The sequence below is a fragment of the Lynx canadensis genome, chromosome D3, assembly GCF_007474595.2.
Source record: "Lynx canadensis isolate LIC74 chromosome D3, mLynCan4.pri.v2, whole genome shotgun sequence".
In the NCBI taxonomy this organism is placed as follows: domain Eukaryota; kingdom Metazoa; phylum Chordata; class Mammalia; order Carnivora; family Felidae; genus Lynx; species Lynx canadensis.
Genome location: NC_044314.2, coordinates 64855685 through 64878592, shown reverse-complemented (window position 1 = coordinate 64878592; position 22908 = coordinate 64855685). Strand labels below are relative to the sequence as shown.

Here is a 22908-nt window from a genome sequence, read left to right as displayed (position 1 = left end):
TTTTTGACTCTTAGGTTACTACACACAATACAAATTAAAACTCCCTTTAATGCCTTAAAATTGTATCTTTTGGGTGCAGGGTTCCTTTTCTACTTCTTCAGGGTATATTAAGCTTGGACTTTCCGTGGGCCTTACACATTTTAGTTTTTTTTTTTTCTCTCATGTCTCCCATGGCTTTTGCCTTTCCACACTGAACTGTGTTGATGTCCATCCTTCCTGACCCCCAAGCTCTGCTTTCATCAGGCTTCTTCTTAGCTGTGTCAACCAAGAGTAGTGGGTTCCGGAGTGTCCACCACGAGCCTTGCTTTCCTTGAAGGTAGCACAGGAAGCATCTGGTTTCTAGCATGCTCCAATGTGCCTGGACTTCTAAGGGTCCACAGGGACTCCCAGGAGGCCTAAATTCCTTTCCAGATAAGGGGTATTGTGTTTCTGGGACTATCATGTGATAACAAGGCACTAGGACATCAAATACAATCGACCTTGCACGCCTGTTCATGCTGCTGCTTCTCCGCCCACTTGGGCTTAGGAGCTACACGAGTCTCCTTGTGTTGAGCAACAACTACCACAGACTTATCCTTCAGTTCTGGGAGTCAGAAGTCCAGTAATGGGTCACACTGGGCTGTAACTGAGGTGTCAACAGATTTGTGCTCCTCCTGGAAGCTCTTGGGGAAAATGTGATTCTTAGCCTTTTCCAGCTTCTAGAGGTTCCCTGCATTCATTAGCAGCTGGTCCCTCCCTGCATTTTCTGAGCTAGTAGCCAAGCATCTTCCAGTTTTTGACAATCTCTCCTCTGCCTCCCTTTCCACTTATAAAGGGCCTTTGTGATTACCCTGGGCCCAGCCAGTTAACTCAGGAATAATTTCCTGTCTCAAGATCAGCTGATTAGCAACTGTAATTCCTTTTTTGTCATATAACCAGATATATTCATTGGGTGTGGAGACTGGGACATGGGCATCTTTGGGGGGCTATTCCCCTTACCACAGGGGCTTTCCTACAGTTTTATTTTCTCTGCTGGAAGAGCTTGGAGCTACACAGGGTAGGAACTAATGGTGGGCAGGCTCATTTTCAAGGGACACAGGCCCCTACTTCCTTATTTCACCCTCCACAGAGTGAGGGATGAGCCATGCCTTAACACACACTCCCAGCCCCCTGGGAGTGGCACTGGGTCCCTAACAACCTTTACCCATGACAGCAGCTGGGGTTTCTGCTGCCCCCAATCCACCAGGACCAACACTAAATCCAGAGGTCTCCCCACAGAATCCAAGTGTGGCCAAGCACTGGTCCCCACTGACCTGAATCATTCAGCTTCCTGAGGTTTGGGTGGCTGGCCTGGTACTGTGCCTCCTGTTCCTTACTGGTACTTATGGCTTCTTTCAATCTTTGGATAAAAGTCAAGAAAAGAGAAAACTTAGAGAAAATACCTATGACAGTGTAGTTAGTCTTTTCAAGCAATGCCTGTGGGCAAAAAGCAAATGCCGCCTCTGACCAAAGCAGGGATATTCATCAGCAGCTCCTGGCAGTCCTGCCAGCAGCACAGCGAGCTTTTGAGACACCTGCTTTAGAAGAACAGCATCTGGTTAGGTGGCCCTCACTCAGGAAAATGAGAATCCCAGGACCAGGGGGAAGAGAAGCACACGAAAAGACCAAATGGATATCTTCAGACTAGGGGTCAGCAAACCGTGACCCATGGGCCAAATCTGGCCCACCACCTGTTTTTGCACAGCCACTGGCAGAGAGCAGCCTTTATAGATGACCACTGGCAATGGATTATATGACAGAGAACACTAACTTTGAACCTCCATCAATAATTTCATTCTCCCCATTAGATCTGTTACAAAGAATCGTACTCAATTATTATTTTCATTTTTTGAATTCTGTCACTAAAAAAAATTTTTTTGTTATATAAATCCCTACAAAATATTTTTGATTTTGCTTCCTGGCCCGCAAAGCTCAGTCTACCGACTCCTGCTACAGATAGGGACTTCTCTCGGTATGTTGGAGATCCTCACACTGTGCCTGACACCCTGCTGAAACCCTGCAGGCATGACAGGGACTCTCCCTCCCCTAAACCTGAGCCTCCTGCATAGTCTGCTCTTCTCTACCCTGCTGACCGGCAGCCTGGCCACTTCATCAGCCGTGCTGGGAACCAACCATTCTCCACGTAGGCCCTTTCTCTGTACAGCTCCACTCCCAGCAAGCCATGCAAACATCTTCTGGATCCCCTAGAGATCCCCCAAATCTGGCCCCTCCTTCTGGCTTGTCTCTTTATCCTTATATGGATGAGCCTCCCACCTTTCCAATCCTTATCCAAAGATGCCGGGCATCTTTCTGACATAGCCTGCATGAACCTCTCTGGTGAAAGTCTTTAATGGCTCCCCACCAGAGCAAGCCTGGACCTCATCGGGCTAAAGGCTCTGTAGGTGCCCAGTGCTTCAGCAATGTACAGAACAGAGCAGAGCCTCCTGAAATCTGAGGATTTCATTACTCAGAAGCAGTGACTGGAGGTCTAGAACACACAGCTGGTTTCTATAAGCACAATTGTGAGCCCCATGTATAGCCAGGCCAGTGCAAGTGGGAGGTGTTTGCAGCTGAGCCCACCTGGCTACTGCCAGCCTATATACCGCAAAGCTGACTTCTTTCCTATGTACTCATATATACATGGTAGTAACACTTAAATGATCAAAACTTGGCTTCTTTGTGAAAAATGGCTCCTCGCACAAAAGCCAATTCTAGGGATAGTGACAGAAATGGTAAGGAAGAGAAGAAAGAAGTCTAAAAAGAGTGGTGGCTCTTGGTTAGAAACCAAGTCTTAAATAAGCTAGAGTTTTACATTTAGGGAGTGGTTAAATCTATGATCTGAACAGACCTCCCCAGGAGCTTTAAATGGAAATGGGAAGCAGTAGCTTATGAAGCTTTATCAGCAAGAACAAAAATGGCTTAACGAAAAACAAATACAACTTAGAAACCAAAGGGTTTGGGTGATAAGGATATACACAGGAAAACAAGTGACTTGACAGAAGTCTGAAGAGAAGAAAGTTCTTTTGAAAGCTTTCATATGAGAGTATCCCTGCATTTATGGAATAGGGGTTTTTTGACAGAATCACAGATTTAACTTATTTTATAGAAACAATTACACATTATAGTGATTTTTGCAAAGTTAGGGGTGTAGGAGCTCACGGATACCTTTGCAGCCCAGGCTTCAATGTCAAGAGCCTGCTGGGCTCCCGCTCTAGAAACAGCCAATATCATCCCTCATCCCAGCTTCTCTTGTGCTTAGACTGTCATGTGTCTGCCACTTTCCCCTCCTTTAACTGGCAAGCTCCCGTGCAATCCTGAGTCCATGTAAAAGGTTGGTGCCTCAGTTCCCAGGGCCAAGCCCCCCTCCTGTGGGCCTCCGCTGTATCACTGATCACCTGCCTCCTCTGCACCTTCCAACAGACTGACCTCTCTCCTGCAGCTTTGTCTTCTAGGACAGGCACTGGCCTGCAAAGCATGAGTGCTTGGCACCCATGAAGGAAGGAACCCGTGTAAGGCCACTGGATCAGCCTCTCCAACAAAGCTGCATGGATACCTTCAATGCACACTTGGGGAGCAGGTGAACTAGAGTCAGTCGCTTCATTTAAGAGATTTCCTTTCCTGCATTTACTAAAGAATGGCAAGAACGCAACAGTTGACTAGAGCTGATCTCTGGACAGAAGGCCAGATGTGGCAGGTGACATCAGTCACTCAGAGGCTCACCTCCCTTAAGTAACTCTGGCTGCTTCACTACTGGGACATCTCTGTCAGGAAGGCCTCCAGTTTTCAAGATGCTCCCCGCAAAAGTTAAGTTGCCTTAGGAGCCCCAGGACTTTAAAGGCTTTTATGGCGTGACTAGGGCCAGGTGGGTGGATGCGGGGGTGGGGCACAAGTCCTAAGAAGCCTTTGGGAAGTGGCATGTGGGATACAGGAAAGCACCAATCACAAACCTGTCAGCTTCCCACTTCTCCCAGGGCTGGCTCTGCTGCTGAGCTCATGTGAGGTACAGAGGTCTTAGTCCAAAGCAAACAGACATTTAAACTTCCTACGTAACACAGAAACTCAAAAAGGAGGGCACAAAACATCGTCCTGATTTGTGTACTGCAAACCAAACCAAACCAAACCCAAAAAAAACACCATTAAAAAAAAAAATACACAAATAAAAAACGCCAGAAACTATGCCAGTTGGTGGAAAAAAAGTGACAGAGATTTGAAATTAGGGTCAACCTGGAAAATTGGGGATGGGTGGGGATTATAACTGAACCACAAACAAACCCTCATGACCTTGGCTAGTGTATCCACAGGAAACAGCCTCTGGGGCCCCCACCAATCACCTTCTCCATAAGTCCCAACAACTCGCCTGCCTGGTCTTTCTGCTACAACCCCCACCCCCATTCCTTCACCTGCATTTGTTTCTCCCCAGTGCTACTGTGAGCTGGAAATAGTTTCCTAATTTCTTCTCTACCATACCTATGTCCTAATCTGGGTGGTGGTTACATAGATATACATACAGGTAAACAGTGACCTGTTTAGTGGAAGTGTAAACACAGTTAAGATGTGTGTATTGTACTGTACATCAGGTATACATTTTTTAAAACATTTTATTTTTGAGAGAGGGAGACAGAAGGAGAGAATGAGCGGGGGAGGGGCAGAGAGAGAGGGAGACAAATTATCCAAAGCAGGCTCTGAGCTGACAGCAGAGTCAGATGTGGGGATCGAACTCACAAACCTCGAGATCATGACCTGAACTGAAGTCAGACACTAAACTGACTGAGTCACCTAGGTGCCGCAGGTATGCATTTTTTTTTTAAAGTTTATTATTTTGAGAGACAGTGCAAGTGGGGGAGGAGGAGGGATGGAGGAAAAGGGGGAGGGAGGGAGAGAGACAGAGAGAGAGAGAGAAACAGAGAGAGACAGAGACAGAGAGAGAGAGAATCCTAAGTAGGTTCCCCACGGTCAGTGCAGAGCCTGACGTGGGGTTTGGACTCATGAATTGTCAGATCATGATCTGAGCCTAAGTCAGATGCTTAACCAGCTAAGCCATCCAACTTACTCTTTTTTTTTTTTTTTTTAATTTTTTTTTTTTCAACGTTTATTTATTTTTGGGACAGAGAGAGACAGAGCACGAACGGGGGAGGGGCAGAGAGAGAGGGAGACACAGAATCAGAAACAGGCTCCGAGCCATCAGCCCAGAGCCTGACGCGGGGCTCGAACTCACGGAGTGCGAGATCGTGACCTGGCTGAAGTCGGCCGCTTAACCGACTGCGCCACCCAGGCGCCCCTCCAACTTACTCTTAAGTAAGAGTTGGACAACTCTTGACTTTGGCTCAGATAATGATCTCGAGGTTCATTAAGTTCAAGCCCTGCACTGGGCTCTGCGCTGACAGTGTGGAGACTGCTTGGGATTTTCTCTGCCTCTCTCTCTGCTTCTCCCCTGCTTGCACTCTCCTTCTCTCTCTCTCAAAACAAATAAACTTAAAAAAAATTTATCTTAAAAAATCGTTCTGTATTCCAGATTAAAAAAAATTTTTTTTTAATTTATTTTAGAGAGAGTGCCAGAGCTGAGAAGGGGGCAGAGGGAGAGAGAATCTTAAGTAGGCTCCACATTCAGTACTGACCCTGACATGGGGCTCGATCCCGTGACCCTGGGATCATGACCTGAGCTGAAATCAAGAGTAGGACACTCAACTGACTGAGCCACCCAGGCGCTCCTGTATTCCAGATTTGAAAGATAAACAGAGAGACATGGCTATGAAACCTGTACATTAATGTTACATCAAACGTTTCTCTGGGTTAAATGGAAATAGGGTACACAACCAAATGAACACTGTCATTGCCACTATGAAAACACTGAAGAAGGGAAAAACAAAGTTTTGGGGTTTCATGCTATAGCAGGTAAGGTACAGACTTTTCTATAATGACTATATTGTTCTATAACAAAAAGTAGATACAATGGTCTGAGAAATGAACAGTAGTAATCTATGTCAATAGAAACTTGACTCTTAACTTCATACGTGTGATATTTAAATACCTGCCAAAATCTTATGTATGATTTATTATACCTCTAACTGAAAATTTTGAGAAAAATAATTTCTAATTTTAAAATAAAAATTAATGGTGGGGTGCCCGGGTGGCACAGTCAGTTAAGCACCAAGTTTGGCTCAGGTCATGATCTCACTGTTCATGAGTTCAAGCCCTGTATTGGGCTCTGCACTGATAGCCTAGAGCCTGGAGCCTGCTTCAGATCCTGTGTCTGTCTGTCTGTCTGTCTGTGTCTCTCTCTCTCTTCCTGCCCCTCCCCTGTTCGCACTCGGTCTCTTAAAATAAACATTAAAAAATAAAATAAAATAAAATAAAATAAAATAAAATAAAATAAAATAAAATAAAATAAAACAAAAATTAATGGCCAGACTGAATTAGATATGGAAATGTTAAATATAAAGACTTTTTTTATTTTGAGAGAGAGAGAGAAAGAGAGAGAGAGACAGAGAGAGAGACAGAATCCTAAGCAGGCACTGTATTGTCAGCACTGAGCCCAAAGTGGGGCTTGATCTCACAATCTGTGAGATCATGACCTGAGCTGAAATCGAGTCAGATGCTTAACCAACTAAGCCACCCAGGCGCCTCTAAAGACTTTTTAAGGTACACCTGGCTGGCTTAGTTGAAAGAGCATGTGACTCTTGATCTCGGGGTTGTGAGTTCAAGCCCCATGTTGGGGATAGAGATTACTTAAAAATAAAATCTTAGGGGCGCCTGGGTGGCGCAGTCGGTTAAGCGTCCGACTTCAGCCAGGTCACGATCTCGCGGTCCGTGAGTTCGAGCCCCGCGTCAGGCTCTGGGCTGATGGCTCAGAGCCTGGAGCCTGTTTCCCATTCTGTGTCTCCCTCTCTCTCTGCCCCTCCCCCGTTCATGCTCTGTCTCTCTCTGTCCCAAAAATAAATAAACGTTGGAAAAAAAAAAAAAATTTAAAAAAAAAAAAAAATAAAAAAAAAAAATAAAATAAAATCTTAAAACAAAAAAAAATTCTGGAGTGCCTGTCTGAGTCAGTAGACATGTGGCTCTTGATCTCAGGATACTGAGTTCAAGCCCCATGTTAGGTATGGAACCTACTTAAAAAAAAAAAAAAAAAAAAAAAAAAGACTTTATAAAGAACCTAAAAAATTCTGTGAAATGAATCACATTTATACTGATTAAGCTTTTTGAGGTGAACATTCTTTCAACTTATAATTACTGGAGCAGAAATTTAATTTTATTGGAGACCCAATTTATGCAGACCGGATGTCAATCAAATGAACATAATCAGAAGCCCTAGAGAAATGTTTGTTTCAAAATGTGTGAAGAAAGGGTCACCTGAGTGGTTCAGTTGGTTAAGCAGCCAACTTCGGCTTGGGTCATGTTCTCACAGTCCATGAGTTTGAGCCCTGCTTTGGGATCTGTGCTCACAGCTCAGAGCCTGGAGCCTGCTTCAGATTCTGTGTCTTCTTCTCTCTCTGCTCCTCCCCTGCTTGTGCTCTCTCTCTCTCAAAAAGAAATAAACTTAAAAAAATTCAAAGTGTGTGAAGACAAATGCCTCACAATTGGTAACTTACCAAGACCTTGGATCCCTTTAAGGCACTAGAAGTGGCTTGGAAATCTTGACTATTTGCACTAAACCCCACTTTCAGCTGCTTCATATCGGGATGGCTAAAGATCCACTCACCTGCTACTGGCCTGGGGGGTGAGGGGTCCATTCTGCTCTGGTGGTGTCTCTGTTGGTTTGGATTTGAAGTAATTGACAAGCCCCCCAAACATGCTCTTAATGCTGTTAATGTGCTTCTGGCTGGTCTTCAAATCTTGATCCATCTTGTCCACCATCTTCTCTGTGCGTTCTAAGACGCCTCGCTGACGGACGAGCTCCTGGGGAAAACAAGAGGTGATGGCATTATATTATACCATTTTGTAATTTTCCCCTCTCTGCAGAGGACCACACACAGCAGGTTTGTCACAAACCCTCAGTGAGCACATATAGGCACAGACGCGGTCATCTGTGAAGAGCACGTTATCCTTTCCGACAACACATTCCTTTTTCTGCCCTTCCCTGTCCTGCCTCTACCTGCTTTCTTTCATATTTGCTCCTGAGTTCTTTTTCCCTCCTGCCCATATAATGCTGGCTCACAGGACCATGTTAACATGGATGAAGGGTGCTGGCAGGGGCCAGAGTGCAGGGCCTGGACGGGCAGCACACTTTCTAGCCCTCCCCCTTTCCTGGCCCCAATAACCCTGTAACTTTACAGGCTTTGACCTGGCCCTGCCATTGGCCTATGGCTCTTATACGCCCCCTTTTCACATATGGGATTTCTACTGGGACACTGGAGTCACCTGGCCCTGGCCATGTCTTAAAATTATTTCACAGGCTAGGTTCTGGGTCCTTTCTGGGCCCTGTTATTATCTGATTCCAACTTATCCACAGTTTCAGCTTCAAAACTTAAAACAAATGTGACTCTGCCCCAGGGCCTTTTACATGCTACTTTCTTTCCCTGTAATGGTCTTCATCCAGATACTGGTATGGCTCTATTCATTTAATTCAGGTCTCTGCTCAGAGGCCATTCCTCAGAGAAGTTTCCCTGAACATCTTCTCTAAAGTAGAACTTCTATCCTCAACCCACCTCTCTATACCCTCAACCTACCTTAGTTTTCTTTACAGCATGCAAGCTCCATGAGACAGGGACCCACTTTTTCACTGGGTCCCCAATGTCTCACCCAGAGTAGCAGCTTGCTGCAGGACTGCCAAACGATAAGTGAATGACACTCTGTGGCCACAGGGAGAGCCTGGACCATATTCCTCAAGAGCTGATATGATTCTGGTGGTGGATGTGAACTCACCACCTCAGCAACACTAACACCTTCCTTTCTTTGTGCCAAACTTGCTTTGGCCTCTATTTCAGGCCATTCCAGCCATGTTTTCTCTGTGATCTGCCTTTCCAGCCAGAAGACTCTCAAACTTTCCCTGTTTTATTTACTTCCTGAGGCAGCCCCTGCCCTCTTTTAACCCTGGTTCAGCAGTTATATTAGCTATGGCAGGTAATCCTAAGAGATTTCTCTCTTAATACCTAAAAACAGAGTCCTGAGCAAATTTTTTTTAACATTTATTCATTTTTGATAGACAGAGTGGGGAGTGGGAGAGGGGCAGAGAAAGAGGGAGACACAGAATCCAAAGCAGGCTGCAGGCTCTGAGCTGTCAGCACAGAACCCAATGCAGGGCTCAAACCCATGAACCATGAGATCATGAACTGAGCCAAAGTTGGACGCTTAACCGACTGAGCCATGCAGGCAGTTGGAACTGAACTCCTGTTGGAAATAAACATATAACTTCTAAGCTTTAGGCAGTTGGAACTGAACTCTTGTTGGAAATAAACTTATAACTTCTAAGCTTTACAGCTTTGAACATTTATTTTTCACCAGCTCATGAAACATGTCTGAAGAAACCATCAGATTTTTTTTTTTTAAGCAAAAGGAAAACTCTTTTCTGGACTGTGGTCAAATCTTATGAGGGCTCATTTTTAGAAAGAATAAAAAACAACAAAAAACAAAAAACCCCCAGAGCAGCTAATTTATCTAGAGTCTCTCCTTCTTCCAACACCTCAGTATTGTTAGCTTCTGTCTGTTCTTTTTATTTTTTTATTTACCTTGAGAGAGGGAGAGAGTGAGCAGCGGGGCAGAGAGAAGGAGAGAGAGAATCCCAAGCAGGCTCTGAGCCATCAGCACAGAGTCCAATGTGGGGCTCAAATTCATGTGAGATCCTGACCTGAGCCAAAACCAAGTATCAGATACTTGACTACCACCCAGGTGCCCCAACTTCTGTCCATTCTAAGGTAAGTCTTTTCTGGAATAAGGCAGAGATGTAAATTAGGATAGAAATGGTTTTCTCCAGCATTCACAGGTTTTTTGAATTGATGTATTGCTCATAGTCCAGTCCCACTAGCCTATTTTTCCCACTGCAGAAGATAAAGCATGTGCCAGGAGGTGGCCTGGCAACTGGGGGTGGGAGTGCTGGTCAGGACTCTGTTGTACTAGGAGGCAGGTCCTTGGCCTGCCAACCACTTGCCCTCTCGCCTCAGCCTCCCGACCTCAATTTGGAGAGTGGCAGCAGTGACCAACAGCTGACAAAATCTTCCCCAGTTCACAGTGAGACCTTATTTCCTTCTGTTCACAGCTGACACAGTCTCTCAAAAACTCCGAGTCTGTGCCACTGTGCTGACTTGGTAAGGAAACCAAATGTCTTACTTAGATGTTATGATCGAAGTGAAGAGAAATCCATGAGGTGGCCTGTCTTGCTGTGAGGCTGGAAGGCCAGTGAAGTGAGAGCTATTCTGGTCTCTGGAAGTGTCTGTGAACTGGAAGCTGGTGTTCACCAAAGGTGATCTTCTGATCAGGAGGCCAGGAGAGGAGGAACTTCTGCTAAACTCCTCCTGAGGCCGAGGAAAGGACCAGGCTCCAAGTGCTTATGACCTAGTTCTAACTAAAGAGAAAGAAGGGCTTGGCAGAGCAATATCAGGAATGCCAGGACAGAAAGGATGAGCTAGGTAGACCCCGCACCAGCCATTATGAAGGCAGGCCTCAAACACTCCAGTCTCCAGACATCCTCCTATCCCCTAAAAGGGAGGCCATGTCCTATCATCATTGCTCCCTTTGAGAATGGAGGTCATCGAGAGACAAGGGTGGCTATGGGGGGAGGGGGCGGAGCTTAAGAGAATGGCCTCAGTGTAAAGGGTATGCATGCAAAGCTCAGATGTCAGCATTACAGGCGATCCACCCTCCTCCCCAGCCCTGAGCTCCAATAGGAGTTTTCTCTTTTTTATTAATTTATTTTTAAATTTATATCCAAGTTGGTTAGCATATAGTGCAACAATGATTTCAGAAGTAGATTCCAATGATTCATCCCCTATGCAAAATACCCAGTGCTCATCCCAACAAGTGTCTTCCTTAATGCCCCTTACCCATTTAACCCATTCCTCTTCCCAGAACCCCTCCAGCAACCCTCAGTTTGTTTTCTGTATTTAAGAGTCTCTTATGTTTTGTCATCCTCCCTGTTTTTATATTATTTTTGTTTCCCTTCCCTTATGTTCATCTGTTTTGTATCTTAAATTCCTCATATGAGTGAAGTCATATGATACTTGTCTTTCTCTGACTAATTTCGCTTAGCATAATATTCTCCAGTTCCATCCATGTAGTTGCAAATGGCAAGATTTCATTCTTTTTGATTGCTGAGTAATACTCCATTGTATATATATACCACATCTTCTTCAACCATTCATCCATCGATGGACATTTGGGCTCTTTCCATATTTTGGCTATTGTCAGCAGCACTGCTATAAACATTGGGGTGAGTGTGCCCCTTTGAAACAGCACACCTGTATCCCTCGAATAAATACCTAGTAGTGCAATTGCTGGATCGTAGGGTAGTTCTATTTTTAATTTTTTGAGGAACTTCCGTACTGTTTTTCCAGAGTGGCTGCACCAGTTTGCATTCCCAACCAAAAGGAGTTTTTTAAAGTTAAACTAGAAAAAGAAAATGGTCTGAGAAAAGATCTGGTTGGGCCAATGGTACTATGCTGAGGGACAGCACAGAGACAGGGGATGTCTCAATTTCCCCTTTGGTTTGTGGCTCTTGTCAAACAGGGATTCCTGATACAGCAAGAGGAAGCAAAAGACAGCTGAAGACCCTGTGAGGGCATACTCTGTCCTATATGAGGCAACTTCTTGCCAGATGGGTTATGTCCCAGCTGTGAGGGTGTGAACACGTCACACAATCCTTGCTGATAGAAAACACACACAGACAGGGGTCCTGCAAGATATCCACCAACAGATATTACTCTCTGCCAGCCACAGTTCCAGGTGCTAGGGATTCAGGGGTGAACTAATCAGCCCCAGATCTCTGCCCTGACAGAGCTTACAGTCTTGGTGGAGGGCACAGAGTCAAGTTCACTTTGACTTTTCATTGGTTGACGACACTGCAGTGCTGAGAAACCAGAGAAAGCAAGCTTACAGTCTCTCGGGGTAGGCAGAAAGAAAGCTATCCTACACACACATGATGGCCGCTCTGCCAGGGTAGGCCCCTCACAGTGACTCCTTGCCTGACTTAAGGGGGGTGTGGGTGGTTAGGGAGGCTGTCTGATGAAGCAACATTGAAGGGGAAACTGAAAGTTGAAGTTAGGGAGGCAAAGGGTTGGGATGTGGCAAGAGATTCTGGGCAGTGGGGAAGCCCAGAGCAGCAGGGCCAGCTGGGGGAGCTGAGAGAGGAGGAGAAATGTGAGCATGAGGTGAGGGAGTAGGAGGGATGCCAGGCAGGACCCAGCAGGCATCACAGAGGGCAGCAGTGACCACTAGATCCCAAATGCAATTCATAGCTGATGCATCTCATAAGGTCAGTCGGGTCTAGTTGTCCTCCTGACCAGGTCAGGTCCTGAGGTTCTGAGGGAAAATATCAGTACTAAGGTCCTTGTATTGAACTTGTAATTAAACTCTGGTATCGAGGGGCAGCTGGGTAGCTTAGTTGGTTGAACGTCCAACTCTTCATTTTGGCTCAGATCACGATCTCATGGTTCATGAGACTGAGCCCTGCACTGGGTTCTGTGCTGACAGTGCAGAGCCTGCTTGGAATTCTCTCTCTCTGCCCCTCCCTCACCTCTCTCTCAAAATAAATAAATAAACTTAAAAAAAAAAACAACCAACAACTCAGGGGGCACCTGGGTGGCTCAGTCAGTTGAGCATCCAACTTCAGCTCAGGTCACGATCTTGTAGTTCATGAGATCGAGCCCCACACCAGGCTCTCTGCTGTCAACACAAAGCCCACTTTGGCTACTCCGTCCCCCTCTCTCTGCCCCTCCCCCACCTTGAAAATAAATAAACATTAAAAAAAGAAAAAATAAACTCAGATATTGAATGATAAGTAGGTGGAAATCAATCTGGAATCAGTAAGCTGAATCTAGAAACTTGAAATTCATCTCCATTATGTCACTTCCTTTCCAGTGGAACACACACATACACAAGAGCTGGTGGGGACACATGAGCATGGAACATGCTCAAAGTGGGGCCCCGTCTTACTGCAGTACTATAGAGTGGATATGAAAACACAAACCTAGTCTTAGATTGTATGAAAATCCAAGGGCAAAGGTGGAGACGCTGGTGCTCCCCACCGCATGTGTGCAGGCTGACTGGGGGCCCACACTAAAGGACTAACTCAGCAGGCCTGCGCTGTCTACACCCTGCATGTTCTAAAGAAAGGCCTTGCCTGGCTCCCTGCCCTTAGATTGCCCCAATAAAAGTATCTTTATTTACCTGAGTCCTTAGGGTAGGCCTAATAGTTTATGCTAACAATGTGATTTATGATGGGGGCTTTCAGCCACATGCTTGACCTCTGGAGGGGTTAAACACTCAGGTCTGCCAGTCAGGCAAGTGGTCAGCCATGCCTACATGGTTGTGTGATGGCCTACCAAACACCACTTCCATTCCATTGATGTTACTGCGCCAGCCTTCAGGCTCTGGTCTAACGTTTATTGCTGGACTCCCCTGAAATGAGATCCCAGGTTTCACAAAACTACACAGGAGCATGCTCAGCTGCCAGAGGGAACAAGGAACACCCTGGGCAGGCATGTCTCCACAGGCTTGCCCAAAGGTGCAAACAACCCAAATGGCTATCACTATGGGACTGGCTACATAAATACAAGTCATTCATTCAGTAGAATATGAAACAGCTATTTGAAAAAAAAAAAAGAGCAGTGCATTATAGATAGCTGGGGAATAACCTCCAAGCCTATTAAGAAACACACAGACTAAAATATACAGAATGTGTCTGCTTAAGTCAAAATTATTAAAAAAAAAAAAAAAAGTGGGGTGCCTGGGTGGCTCAGTCGGTTGAGCATCTGACTTTTGGTTTTAGTTCAGGTCATGATCTCACAGTTGGTGAGTCCGAGCCTTACATCGGGCTCTGTGCTGACAGTGTGGAGCCTGCCTTGGATTCTCTCTCTCTCTCTCTCTCTCTCTCTCTCTCTCTCTCTCTCCCTCCCTCTCTGCCCCTCCCACATCTCTCTCAAAATAAATAAATAAATAAATAAATAAATAAATAAATAAATAAATAAATAAATAAATGGAAAGGACTATAGATATGTCTCTAGAGATAGAATACCTCCACAAGGACACTGAAGGAATTGATAGTAACTGGTGGCTGTGGGGGCAGAGGAGTCGGAGGAAATTTCAGTCTTCTGTGTGTTCTAAATTTTAAACTATGTGACTGGATATTGCTTCATAACAGCTAAACCATAAAGAAAAGAATAAATAAATTATGCCTGCAACACAGAAGAATTGCTGAGTGGCCTACGAGCCTCTCTATGGTTCTGGACTGTGCCTACCAGGCCAGTTGAGTACAACCTGCTCTGCTCTAATTCTGGCCCCTGGTGGTCATGACCTGTGGCTAGACTCCTTGTGAGAAACAAACCTTGTCAGGTTTCATAGGAGGAGGGCAGCTCTCCTTCTCTAGAGCTGACCAGACTCAGTAATTTTCCTACTTCAGCCAACCTGGGATGATGTCTTCCCAACCTAATATTTGCAAACTCTTAATCCTCTATAAGAACCTATCATGTTTTGGCATGGCTCAGCACAGGGGCTCTATGTTGGGAGGTTAGCAGGTGACTTGGGTCGGCTGGGAGCCACAATGTACACTCAGTGGCAGGAAGAGCTTACCAGCCCCAGCCCCATTCCCATTCTGACTGGAATCAAAGAGTGATTCAAAGGCAGTCTGGAGAGTACAGAGTGGGGTGGGGAGGGGGGAGCTGACCATTCCAGCCTCCCAAGGCCTCTGATAATTAAGAACTGACTCAATCCTGGAAAAATTCAGTGTCACCATACTGATGACAGTGCCTGTCTGTCACCTACCCAGTCATGATCATAATGTACCTCTCAGAGCAATGCCAACTTGGCTCAGTCCAAGCCTCACAAGCCTGAGGTGCCACTCTGCCTCTGTTCTCACAGTCCCCTTTACACAAAGAGAAGGACCTTTAGGGGCAGCATGGGGGGGGGGCGGTGTCACCACGATCCATGTGAAACCACTCATCTCTATTATGTTCGTGATTCTCCTTCCCTCTGAAGAAAAGACTTTCCTCTGACCATGAAGGCTCCTAGGCTGCCTCCTCTGGGCTCTTTCCTTGAATGCAACCTGTGCATCACTTCCCTACTGGAGCCCAGGAGCTTTGGTGGTGGGCTGGTGCCTTTGCATTGCTCCTCTCTGCCCTAGGAACATCCCTCTTGCTCTTCTTTCTCCCCCTCCTCACTCCTGTCTAAATCGTAGTCTTAAATACCAGATTCAAGTTTATCCTTTGCCATGATTTGTTATTATTCTGATTTCCTATTTCATTTGTTCTCACCGTTTTCAGAGATGTCCCTTCACACAGTTCTTACTTGGCTTCCTTGGACCTGGGACCCGCAATTAAGTAATTCCTCTAGTAGGGCCCTAAGACCTTAGGCAATCTTCCCAAATCTTAGTCAACATTTTTCATTTAAACTCAAACACAGGAATCTAGTAGATATGAGATATAAAAACTACACCTAAATTTCCTTAAGGAGACCAAAGACAGGAAGATGGGCCAATGAGAGATACTGTAATAGGGAGAAGCAGGGAAGGAAAATAACCAACAAAGTGGCAATGGAGAAATGACCCAGATGACTATTTGAGAAATTAATCAACACACCTCAAACTGCCCAACACTGTAAGTAATCAGGTCAGAATAAACTTTGCCAGAGAAAAGAGTCACAGAGACCCACAGAGGAAGACAACATTTTAGCTTCCAGCACTTAAGTTTCAAAGCTACAAGTGCTTAATGGGGTGCTTGGGTGGCTCAGTTGGTTGAATGACTGACTCTTGATTTTGGCTCAGGTCATGGGAAAAACAACAACAACAACAACAACTACAAATGCTTAAAATTAATCTCAGCTCATATACCAGTGATCTACTATTACATTTTTAAGAACTTAAAAAAACAAAACAAACAAAACAAAACAAAACCCAAATGCTCCAACAAAACCATTTCATTAGTAGGCTAAGGAGAAAATGTGGAGCCTAAGGAAGAACCATTCTCACTTAGGGTCCCTGAAATCTTCTATGGGTGGAAAGAAGAATTGACAAAGGTGAATTGGAGCAATGGACTGTCACAAACCATACACTACCTAGGGCATCTTCATCTGGATTTGGGAAGTAAAGGCAAGGCCCTAGACTCGACCAAACTTGGATTATGGCTTACTCAGCAATTGTCCAGACAGACTTCATCATCTCTACTGGCGAAGTGGAGAAGTGGTCAGTGACAGGAAAGAACTCAAGTCCCATTTGCTGACGCTTCACACACCACGCACAATCTTCGCCCATTCTGGGTCACTCAGGGTCTCATGGGTCACTTCAGCCATTCAGGGATGGGTGAAGGGCAGGAAATTATATAAAAGAAACAGAAAATCCATTTCCTTAACCCGAGCTCTGCTAATAACTATGGAAGATTACTGGGGGCAAACTGCCTCTTTCAAGCACTCAAGATACACACCTCTTTGCAAAGTGAACGTTTCTTGACCCCGTGTGACAATTCAGACTGGTAGGGCCGCCCAGCCCTGCCAAAGACTCACCTCGGAAGAGGCGACGCCTATCCTCTCGGACTCGTACATGAGGGACAGGGACCTGTTGGTGCTGGCGGCCGTGGCTTCTGCCCTGCGCATCACCTCCTGCCGCAGGTACTGCTGCCTGTCGGTGGGCGCGCCGAGTCCATCGGGGAGGTCATGGTCGTCCTTCCACGGGGCCGGCCGGGAGCCCTCATCCTCTGCGTCGTCGTCGAATGGGTTGTAGCTTTTGGGGTAGGCCGACATGGTGCCGCCGCTCGTCTCGGTCTGGGCAGGAAAGGGAGGTGCGTGGCCAAGGCGAGGAACGGCTTTTGCAGGCCCGCAGGGGTCCAGGCCGCCCTCCCGAGGCCCTCGGGAAGCACCCACCGCTCTGCAGCCCCTAGTCTCCGCGGCCCGAGGTCCAGAGAAGTTCTACGCCCCTCCACCCCACGGTTGCGGAGCGAGCTCCTTCCGCCGGCCTTGCGAGGGAGGCCCCGCCTCCGGAGCTGACCATCTTGCCCGGCGGCTTGGGGGGGACCACGCCCTGTGTGCGCGACCTCAGCCTACCCCTCGGTTTGTCTCTCCCCTCCAGCGGTGGGATCGCCCCACGGCCACGCCCCACCCAGTGTCGACAACAGAGGTCACGTGGCGGGGAATCCGGATACCGCCGCGCCTGCGTCGTGAGTTCTGTCGCTCGCAGGCGGGTGCGGGAGGCCAGCCGGCACCGCCGCCGCGCGCGCGATGATGGCGGCGGCCGTGGCCCGGGGAGGAGGAGGAGGAGGAGGAGGAGGCGGCGGCGGCGGCGGCGGCAGCAGCTCTGGCTCCGGCTCCGGCGCTTCACGGGGCTTCTATTTCAATACGGTCCTATCATTGGCCCGCTCCCTGGCGGTGCAGAGACCGGCATCGTTGGAGAAGGTAGCCTTGGACGCCTGGGCCGCGAGCTGACAGGAGAGCGGTCTAGGGTGGCGAAGCGAGGGGGCGGGGCGAGGGTCTATGGGAGATCGAGAGGGGGTCTTGAGCTTCCTGTGACTGGAGGGGATATGTGATGGGAGGGAGCCGGCGGGGTGAGGAGGCCCATGGGCCTGGTGAAGAGCGCTGGTGAAGAGAGGAGAGTGGAGGGACTTGGGCAGGGAGTGGGCTGGGCAGGTAGGGACGTTGCGGGTGGGTGGCGGACGAGGGACGTGAGCTACTGGCCAGGGTTTGGGGTTTGAGCCGAGGGGGCACCTTGTGACATCGCAGAGGCAGGGGCGGCAGGCAGTGAGAAGCAGTAGGAAGAGCAAACGACCAGGGTCAAAACCTGGGGCTCTGCTCCCGACTTCCTCTGCTTTTTATTCCGTGACCTTGGAGAGATTTCTTTCTCATAAAATGGAGTTGCTTTCACCTGCTTTCCCCACTTCACATCATTGTGAAGGGCAAGTGGAATGGTAAATCTGAAAGTGCTTTCTAAATCTGAAAGTGCTTTCTAAAATGCAAATCCGCGCATTGTTTTTCCGTGAAGTCTAGAGGGAGCGTTAGACTGGGTAAAAGATGGTGTGTGAAGGGACAGTGGCCAGGAAGGGGTAATGAACTGTCATAGAGAACTGAACCCAGGATTCCTTCAGAGGAGAAAGAACAACTTATGCTGGGGGTATCTTTTCCTTGGGAGAAAGGTGAAAGGCGACTCAAAGGTGTGGCTCAGATGTTGGAAGGAACAGAGATATCAGAGTCAGACCTGTTTGGTCCCCGCACTGTCACTGTTTGTCCTCTTGGGCTAGTTACTTCAATTCTCAGAGCCTGTTTCCTTATGTGTGAAATGAAGTGGTTCTTGAGGAGTAAATGAGTTCAAAGCATAAAGTGCCTGGGCAGAATAGGTGAACAGTAAATGTCAGCTTTCTTCCCCCCCTCCTCCCCATGGTGTGATGAGACTCATTAAAGTGTATTAGCACTGAAGGGATGGGATTCTTTTTTCACACATCTTCCTGACAGATGGAAAGAGATCTGTTGTCTAAGAGTAGGGAGACTGGAGACCTGCCTGCTGCTGTTCAGAGTCGTTTTGTGGCTCTGGTGAGTGGTGAAGTTGAAATGCTGTGTTAGGCACTCTGTCATAGTGACCTACTCCTTCCTTGGCTTTGTGGGTTCTTAAACCTGATTTCTCACTTACCCGCAGGGTGAGCAGGTCCTGGGAGACTGATGCCAACCTGACTTCTGACTGAAGGAGGAATTCAATAAAATGGAAAGAATATGAGTTCTAGAGATAGGACTACCTGAATTTGAATCCTGTATCGTTTGCTTACATGAGTGTGACTCTGGGTAGGTCAGTTCCCCGGTATGATCCTTTGGTTTCTTTTCAAAATATAAGGACAGTATTAGCTAAGAGTTTATGAGTTTATTATGAGGATCAACAAAATGACACAAATAAAGGCAGGCACATGGATACCTAATGATTAAGAACTGTTATCATTGGATGAGCCTGACTAATGGACCACGGTGCTGGCTTATCAAATAAAATTCATGCCAGCTAGTCAGCACATTCTCTTCTTGGTAGGAGGACCAAAAATCCTACCAGAAGTTTGCTTGCTGGACTTGAAGAAGATAGAAGAGATTGCAGGGGAGTGGGTGATCTTTAAGAAGACAGTCCTGCAGGGGCGCCTGGGTGGCTCATCAGTTGAGCATCCGACCTGTTCAGGTTATGATCTTATGGCTCGTGGGTTCGAGCCCCACATTGGGCTTTGCACTGGCAGCGTGAATCCTGCTCTGGATACTCTGTCTCTCTCTCTCTCTCTCTCTCTCTCTCTCTCTCTCTCAAAAAGAAATAAACATAAGAATCAAAAAAACCAAAAAAACAAAAAGCCCAGTCCTGCAATTCTAGCAGGGGACCTATTCTCACTCAGTAATTCTGAGAAATGCACCTTAAGCTCAACTGGCCTTCTTCGGCCTTTTTGGATAATTACAAGAACATTCTGTAATTACAACGCTGTTAGCTTTGTATTTTATAGTAACTGCTTCAGTCATCAAAATTACAATATATTTTATAACTAATTAATACAGCTTTTAGGGATGCCTGGGAAGCTCAGTTGGTTAAGTGTCTGACTCTTGGTTTTGGCTCAGGTCATGATCTCACGGTTCATGGGTTCAAGCCCTGCATTGGGTTCTGTACTGACATCATGGGATCTGCTTGGAATTCTGTCTTTCCTCTCTCCTGCTCCTCCCATGTGCTCCCCCCCCCCAAAAAAAAAATAAATAAATAAACATTTTAAAAAAATGCAGTTTTTAGATTGTCAGCTCCCCAATACCATCTCTTAGTTTGGGAGGTACTTCATTCTCATTGGCAACATTTACAAATCTGAAAAGAGTTAACTGAGCAAGCCTGAGGCTTCAGAAGGGATTGCTTGCAAGGTCGGTCCTGGGTTCACATCTGGGAACTTAGCACTTGAACTGTTCCCTCCATTTCCTAATTGATAAGAGTGGTTCACTGTGCCTAGACTCTTCGTACAATTAATGTGATTTATATTGAACACCTGCTTTCTTTCTTGGAATTAGGGATTTTAATGGTTGCTAGGCAGACAGTGCCTGTGTCTATCAATAAAAACCTTGGCTGCTGTGTCTCTGTTAGACTTCCCTAGGTACAGATGTAGCACACAGGTCACTACATTGTTTGCTGCTGTAGAAGGGAGCATGCTTAGTGTATACCTTTACAGGAAGGAGAGAACATGAAGAAGCCCATGCACAGTTTTCTCCAGATTCCACCTGCCCTTTTCTCTTGCTGATAAATTCACTGTAATATAATTTACTGTAATAAAATTTAGCTACGAGTACGATTATATATGTGTGAGTGGTCTTGGGGACCTTGAAATAACTTCTTTCTTAGAGAAGGCTTCTGTAGGTGGCTGATTCCATCACATATATGTAGATTCTTCTTTTCTTATCTAGGATCTTAAGACTTGATTGTGCTGAGGGTCGTTGTTACTGTTTAGTCCTATAACATATGGCTGCTTACTACATTCCACGACTTTAAACCAATGGACAATAAGCCTTCAGTGTTCCTAGGGAAATCTTCTTGAGGTTCTTAAGAGTAAAGGAATTTCTCAGTACCCACCAGGATAATGAAGGTGGGGACTTAAGTGGGGAGATGAATGTTGAAAAACCTCTCTCATTTTTTTGTTTCTGTTTTTTTTCTCCCCCCCGCCCAAGAGAAGGCAGAGGACTTAATGGGTCTTGGTCAGATAGGGTTGAGCTGAGGAAGGCTAAGTTTTATGAGTTAGACCTGACATCTCACTTTAGACATTGGTAATTCAGGCAGCCCTGACATAGTTTTGTGGCACTTGGGGCACATTAATGACATAACTTTCCTTATCTTTGTCTATCTACATGCCACAGTGGTGTTTATTCACCCCACTCACCTACATCAAGTCTAGGCTGTGAAACCTAGCCTATTGCTACTAAGTAGATTTTACTTCTCTTTTAATTATTTAATTCACTGTTTCATTCAGAAAACATTTGTTGAGCATCTACTGTTAATTAATATGTGCTCGGTAGGCCAGGTCAATAAGAAACAGTTTTTTTTTTAATGTTTTTATTTTATTTTTGGGAGACACAGAGAGCAAGCAGGGGAGGGGCAGAGAGCGAGAGAGGCGGTGACACAGAATCCAAAGTAGGCTCCAGGTTCTGAGCTGTCAGCACAGAGCCCAACATGGGGCTCGAATCCACAAACTGCAAGATCATGACCTGAACTGAAGTCAGACGCTCAACTGACTGAGCCACCTAGGTGCCCCAATAAGAAACAGTTGTTTTTTTTTTTTTTATATATATGAAATTTATTGACAAATTGGTTTCCATACAACACCCAGTGCTCACCCCAAAAGGTGCCCTCCTCAATACCCATCACCCACCCTCCCCTCCCTCCCACCCCCCAAGAAACAGTTTTAATGAGGTTGCCCAGGTGATCAGCATCAAGTCAGACTTGCTGCAAGTCCCCCTAGCTACTGTTGTAATGCAGGTCTGGTGACCAGACTCCTGCCATATTCAGATAGTCAAACCCAAGACTCCTGGGTGCCTATTCTCTTATCCATATCTAAGCTTTGACCTTTTGCTGCTAGGCTGCGCCTAAGACTGGAGCCATAGCCCTGAGGCCCACTCTCAGGATTGCAGGTTGCCTCTGAGGACACCATCTGTGTCCTAGAGGGATCACGTCCCATGCAGTCCTCAGCCATCTCCCTTTGGGAGAAAGGTGGGAGGAACAAAATAGACAAGAAGAGAGTCTTGTCTACACTGGACTCTCCATGTACGGTTGGCTTCCAGTCTCCCTCTCTCTGATTTCTTTTTGCCTGCTAGTCTTGCTCTGCTTTCCTCTTTCTCATCTGTCTTAAGAATGTTATTAAGCCACCCCTGCCAAGAAGCTTCTGTCTGGATCTGCCTGGTTGTACTCCTCGTATCCAGGATATGGGTGAGCTGTTCCTGCCTTTTCTTACCTGGCCTGTATCATACTAATGGACCCGAACCCTGGGACATGGAGAGTTCCCAGCAGAGCTGAAAAGTAGGCAGCATTCCTTGCCCTTCCATCTCTCTTCCCACCCTCAGGAGGCTTTGATCAGAATCTTTTTCCATGTCCTAAAATAGCCTCTCTTTTCTTCAGTTAGACTGCCAGAATCTGGAGGTGTCTTAGCTAACTCAGTGTGGTGTTTAAATAGCACTGCAGCATTAGGGACAGGCCAGACCCCTCCCTGGTGGACAGTTGTGCTCCAGAAGATGAGCTGGTTAATTCTTATCTCTGTTTGGAGGAATGTATGTCCTCATGCTCAGGACACTGGGCTTTCTGGAGTTCATAGTTACCCACTCCTTTAGAGTGGTTTGCCATGGAGTAAAAATCATGGTATTGGCATTTTTTCAGCATCATGAAGCTGAAAATTTCTATCCTCGCTCCCTTTCCTTTGTGAAGTTATGTTCAAAACAACCATGTATAGGATAAGAGAAGAGAAAATTAGCATCAGTAGAGGGAATTCATGATGTTAGAACTATTGTTAAACCAGCTGTAAAATATTTTAAGAAGAAATTGGAAGAAGAAAAAGTCTTTACCTGTAATCATGCCACATTAACTATACTAGTTTGCTAGGGCTGCCATAACATAGTAGTACCACATTGATTTAAACAACTGAAATTTATTTTTTCACTGTTCTGGAGGCTAGACATCCAAGATGAAGGTTTCTTTTGAAGCCTTTCTTTTTGGCATGTAGGTGGCTGTCTTTTGGTGTCTTCGCATAGTCTTCCCTTTGTACCTGTCTGTATCCTAATCTCTTTTTATAAGAA

The 22908-nt window shown here is 46.2% G+C and overlaps 2 protein-coding genes across 5 annotated transcripts in view; one reads left to right on the top strand and one right to left on the bottom strand.

Moving 5' to 3' along the window:
* SNAP29 (synaptosome associated protein 29) overlaps nt 1-17098 on the bottom strand; it is a 41662-nt gene extending 24564 nt beyond the window's left edge. For 2 of the 3 annotated variants that reach the window (XR_003963929.2, XM_030292339.2), the window contains exons 1-3: nt 16657-17098; nt 7715-7911; nt 1293-1378 (exon numbers count right to left, since the gene is read on the bottom strand). Coding sequence is in view for 2 of the 3 variants with exons in the window: in XM_030292339.2 (XP_030148199.1) it covers nt 1293-1378; nt 7715-7911; nt 16657-16893 (520 nt within the window). In the remaining variant the exon portion in view is untranslated. The remainder of the gene's footprint in view (nt 1-1292; nt 1379-7714; nt 7912-16656) is intronic. The other variant, XM_030292338.2, reaches the window with a different exon arrangement.
* Nucleotides 17099-17355: 257 nt separating this feature from the next.
* Nucleotides 17356-22908, top strand: part of PI4KA (phosphatidylinositol 4-kinase alpha) — a 111506-nt gene continuing 105953 nt past the window's right edge. The window contains exon 1 of one of the 2 annotated variants that reach the window (XM_030292318.1): nt 17356-17541. In XM_030292318.1, the coding sequence (XP_030148178.1) occupies nt 17368-17541 (174 nt within the window). In that variant the 5' untranslated portion in view covers nt 17356-17367. Of the gene's footprint in view, nt 17542-18790; nt 18916-22908 lie in introns of those variants that run through there. The other variant, XM_030292320.1, reaches the window with a different exon arrangement.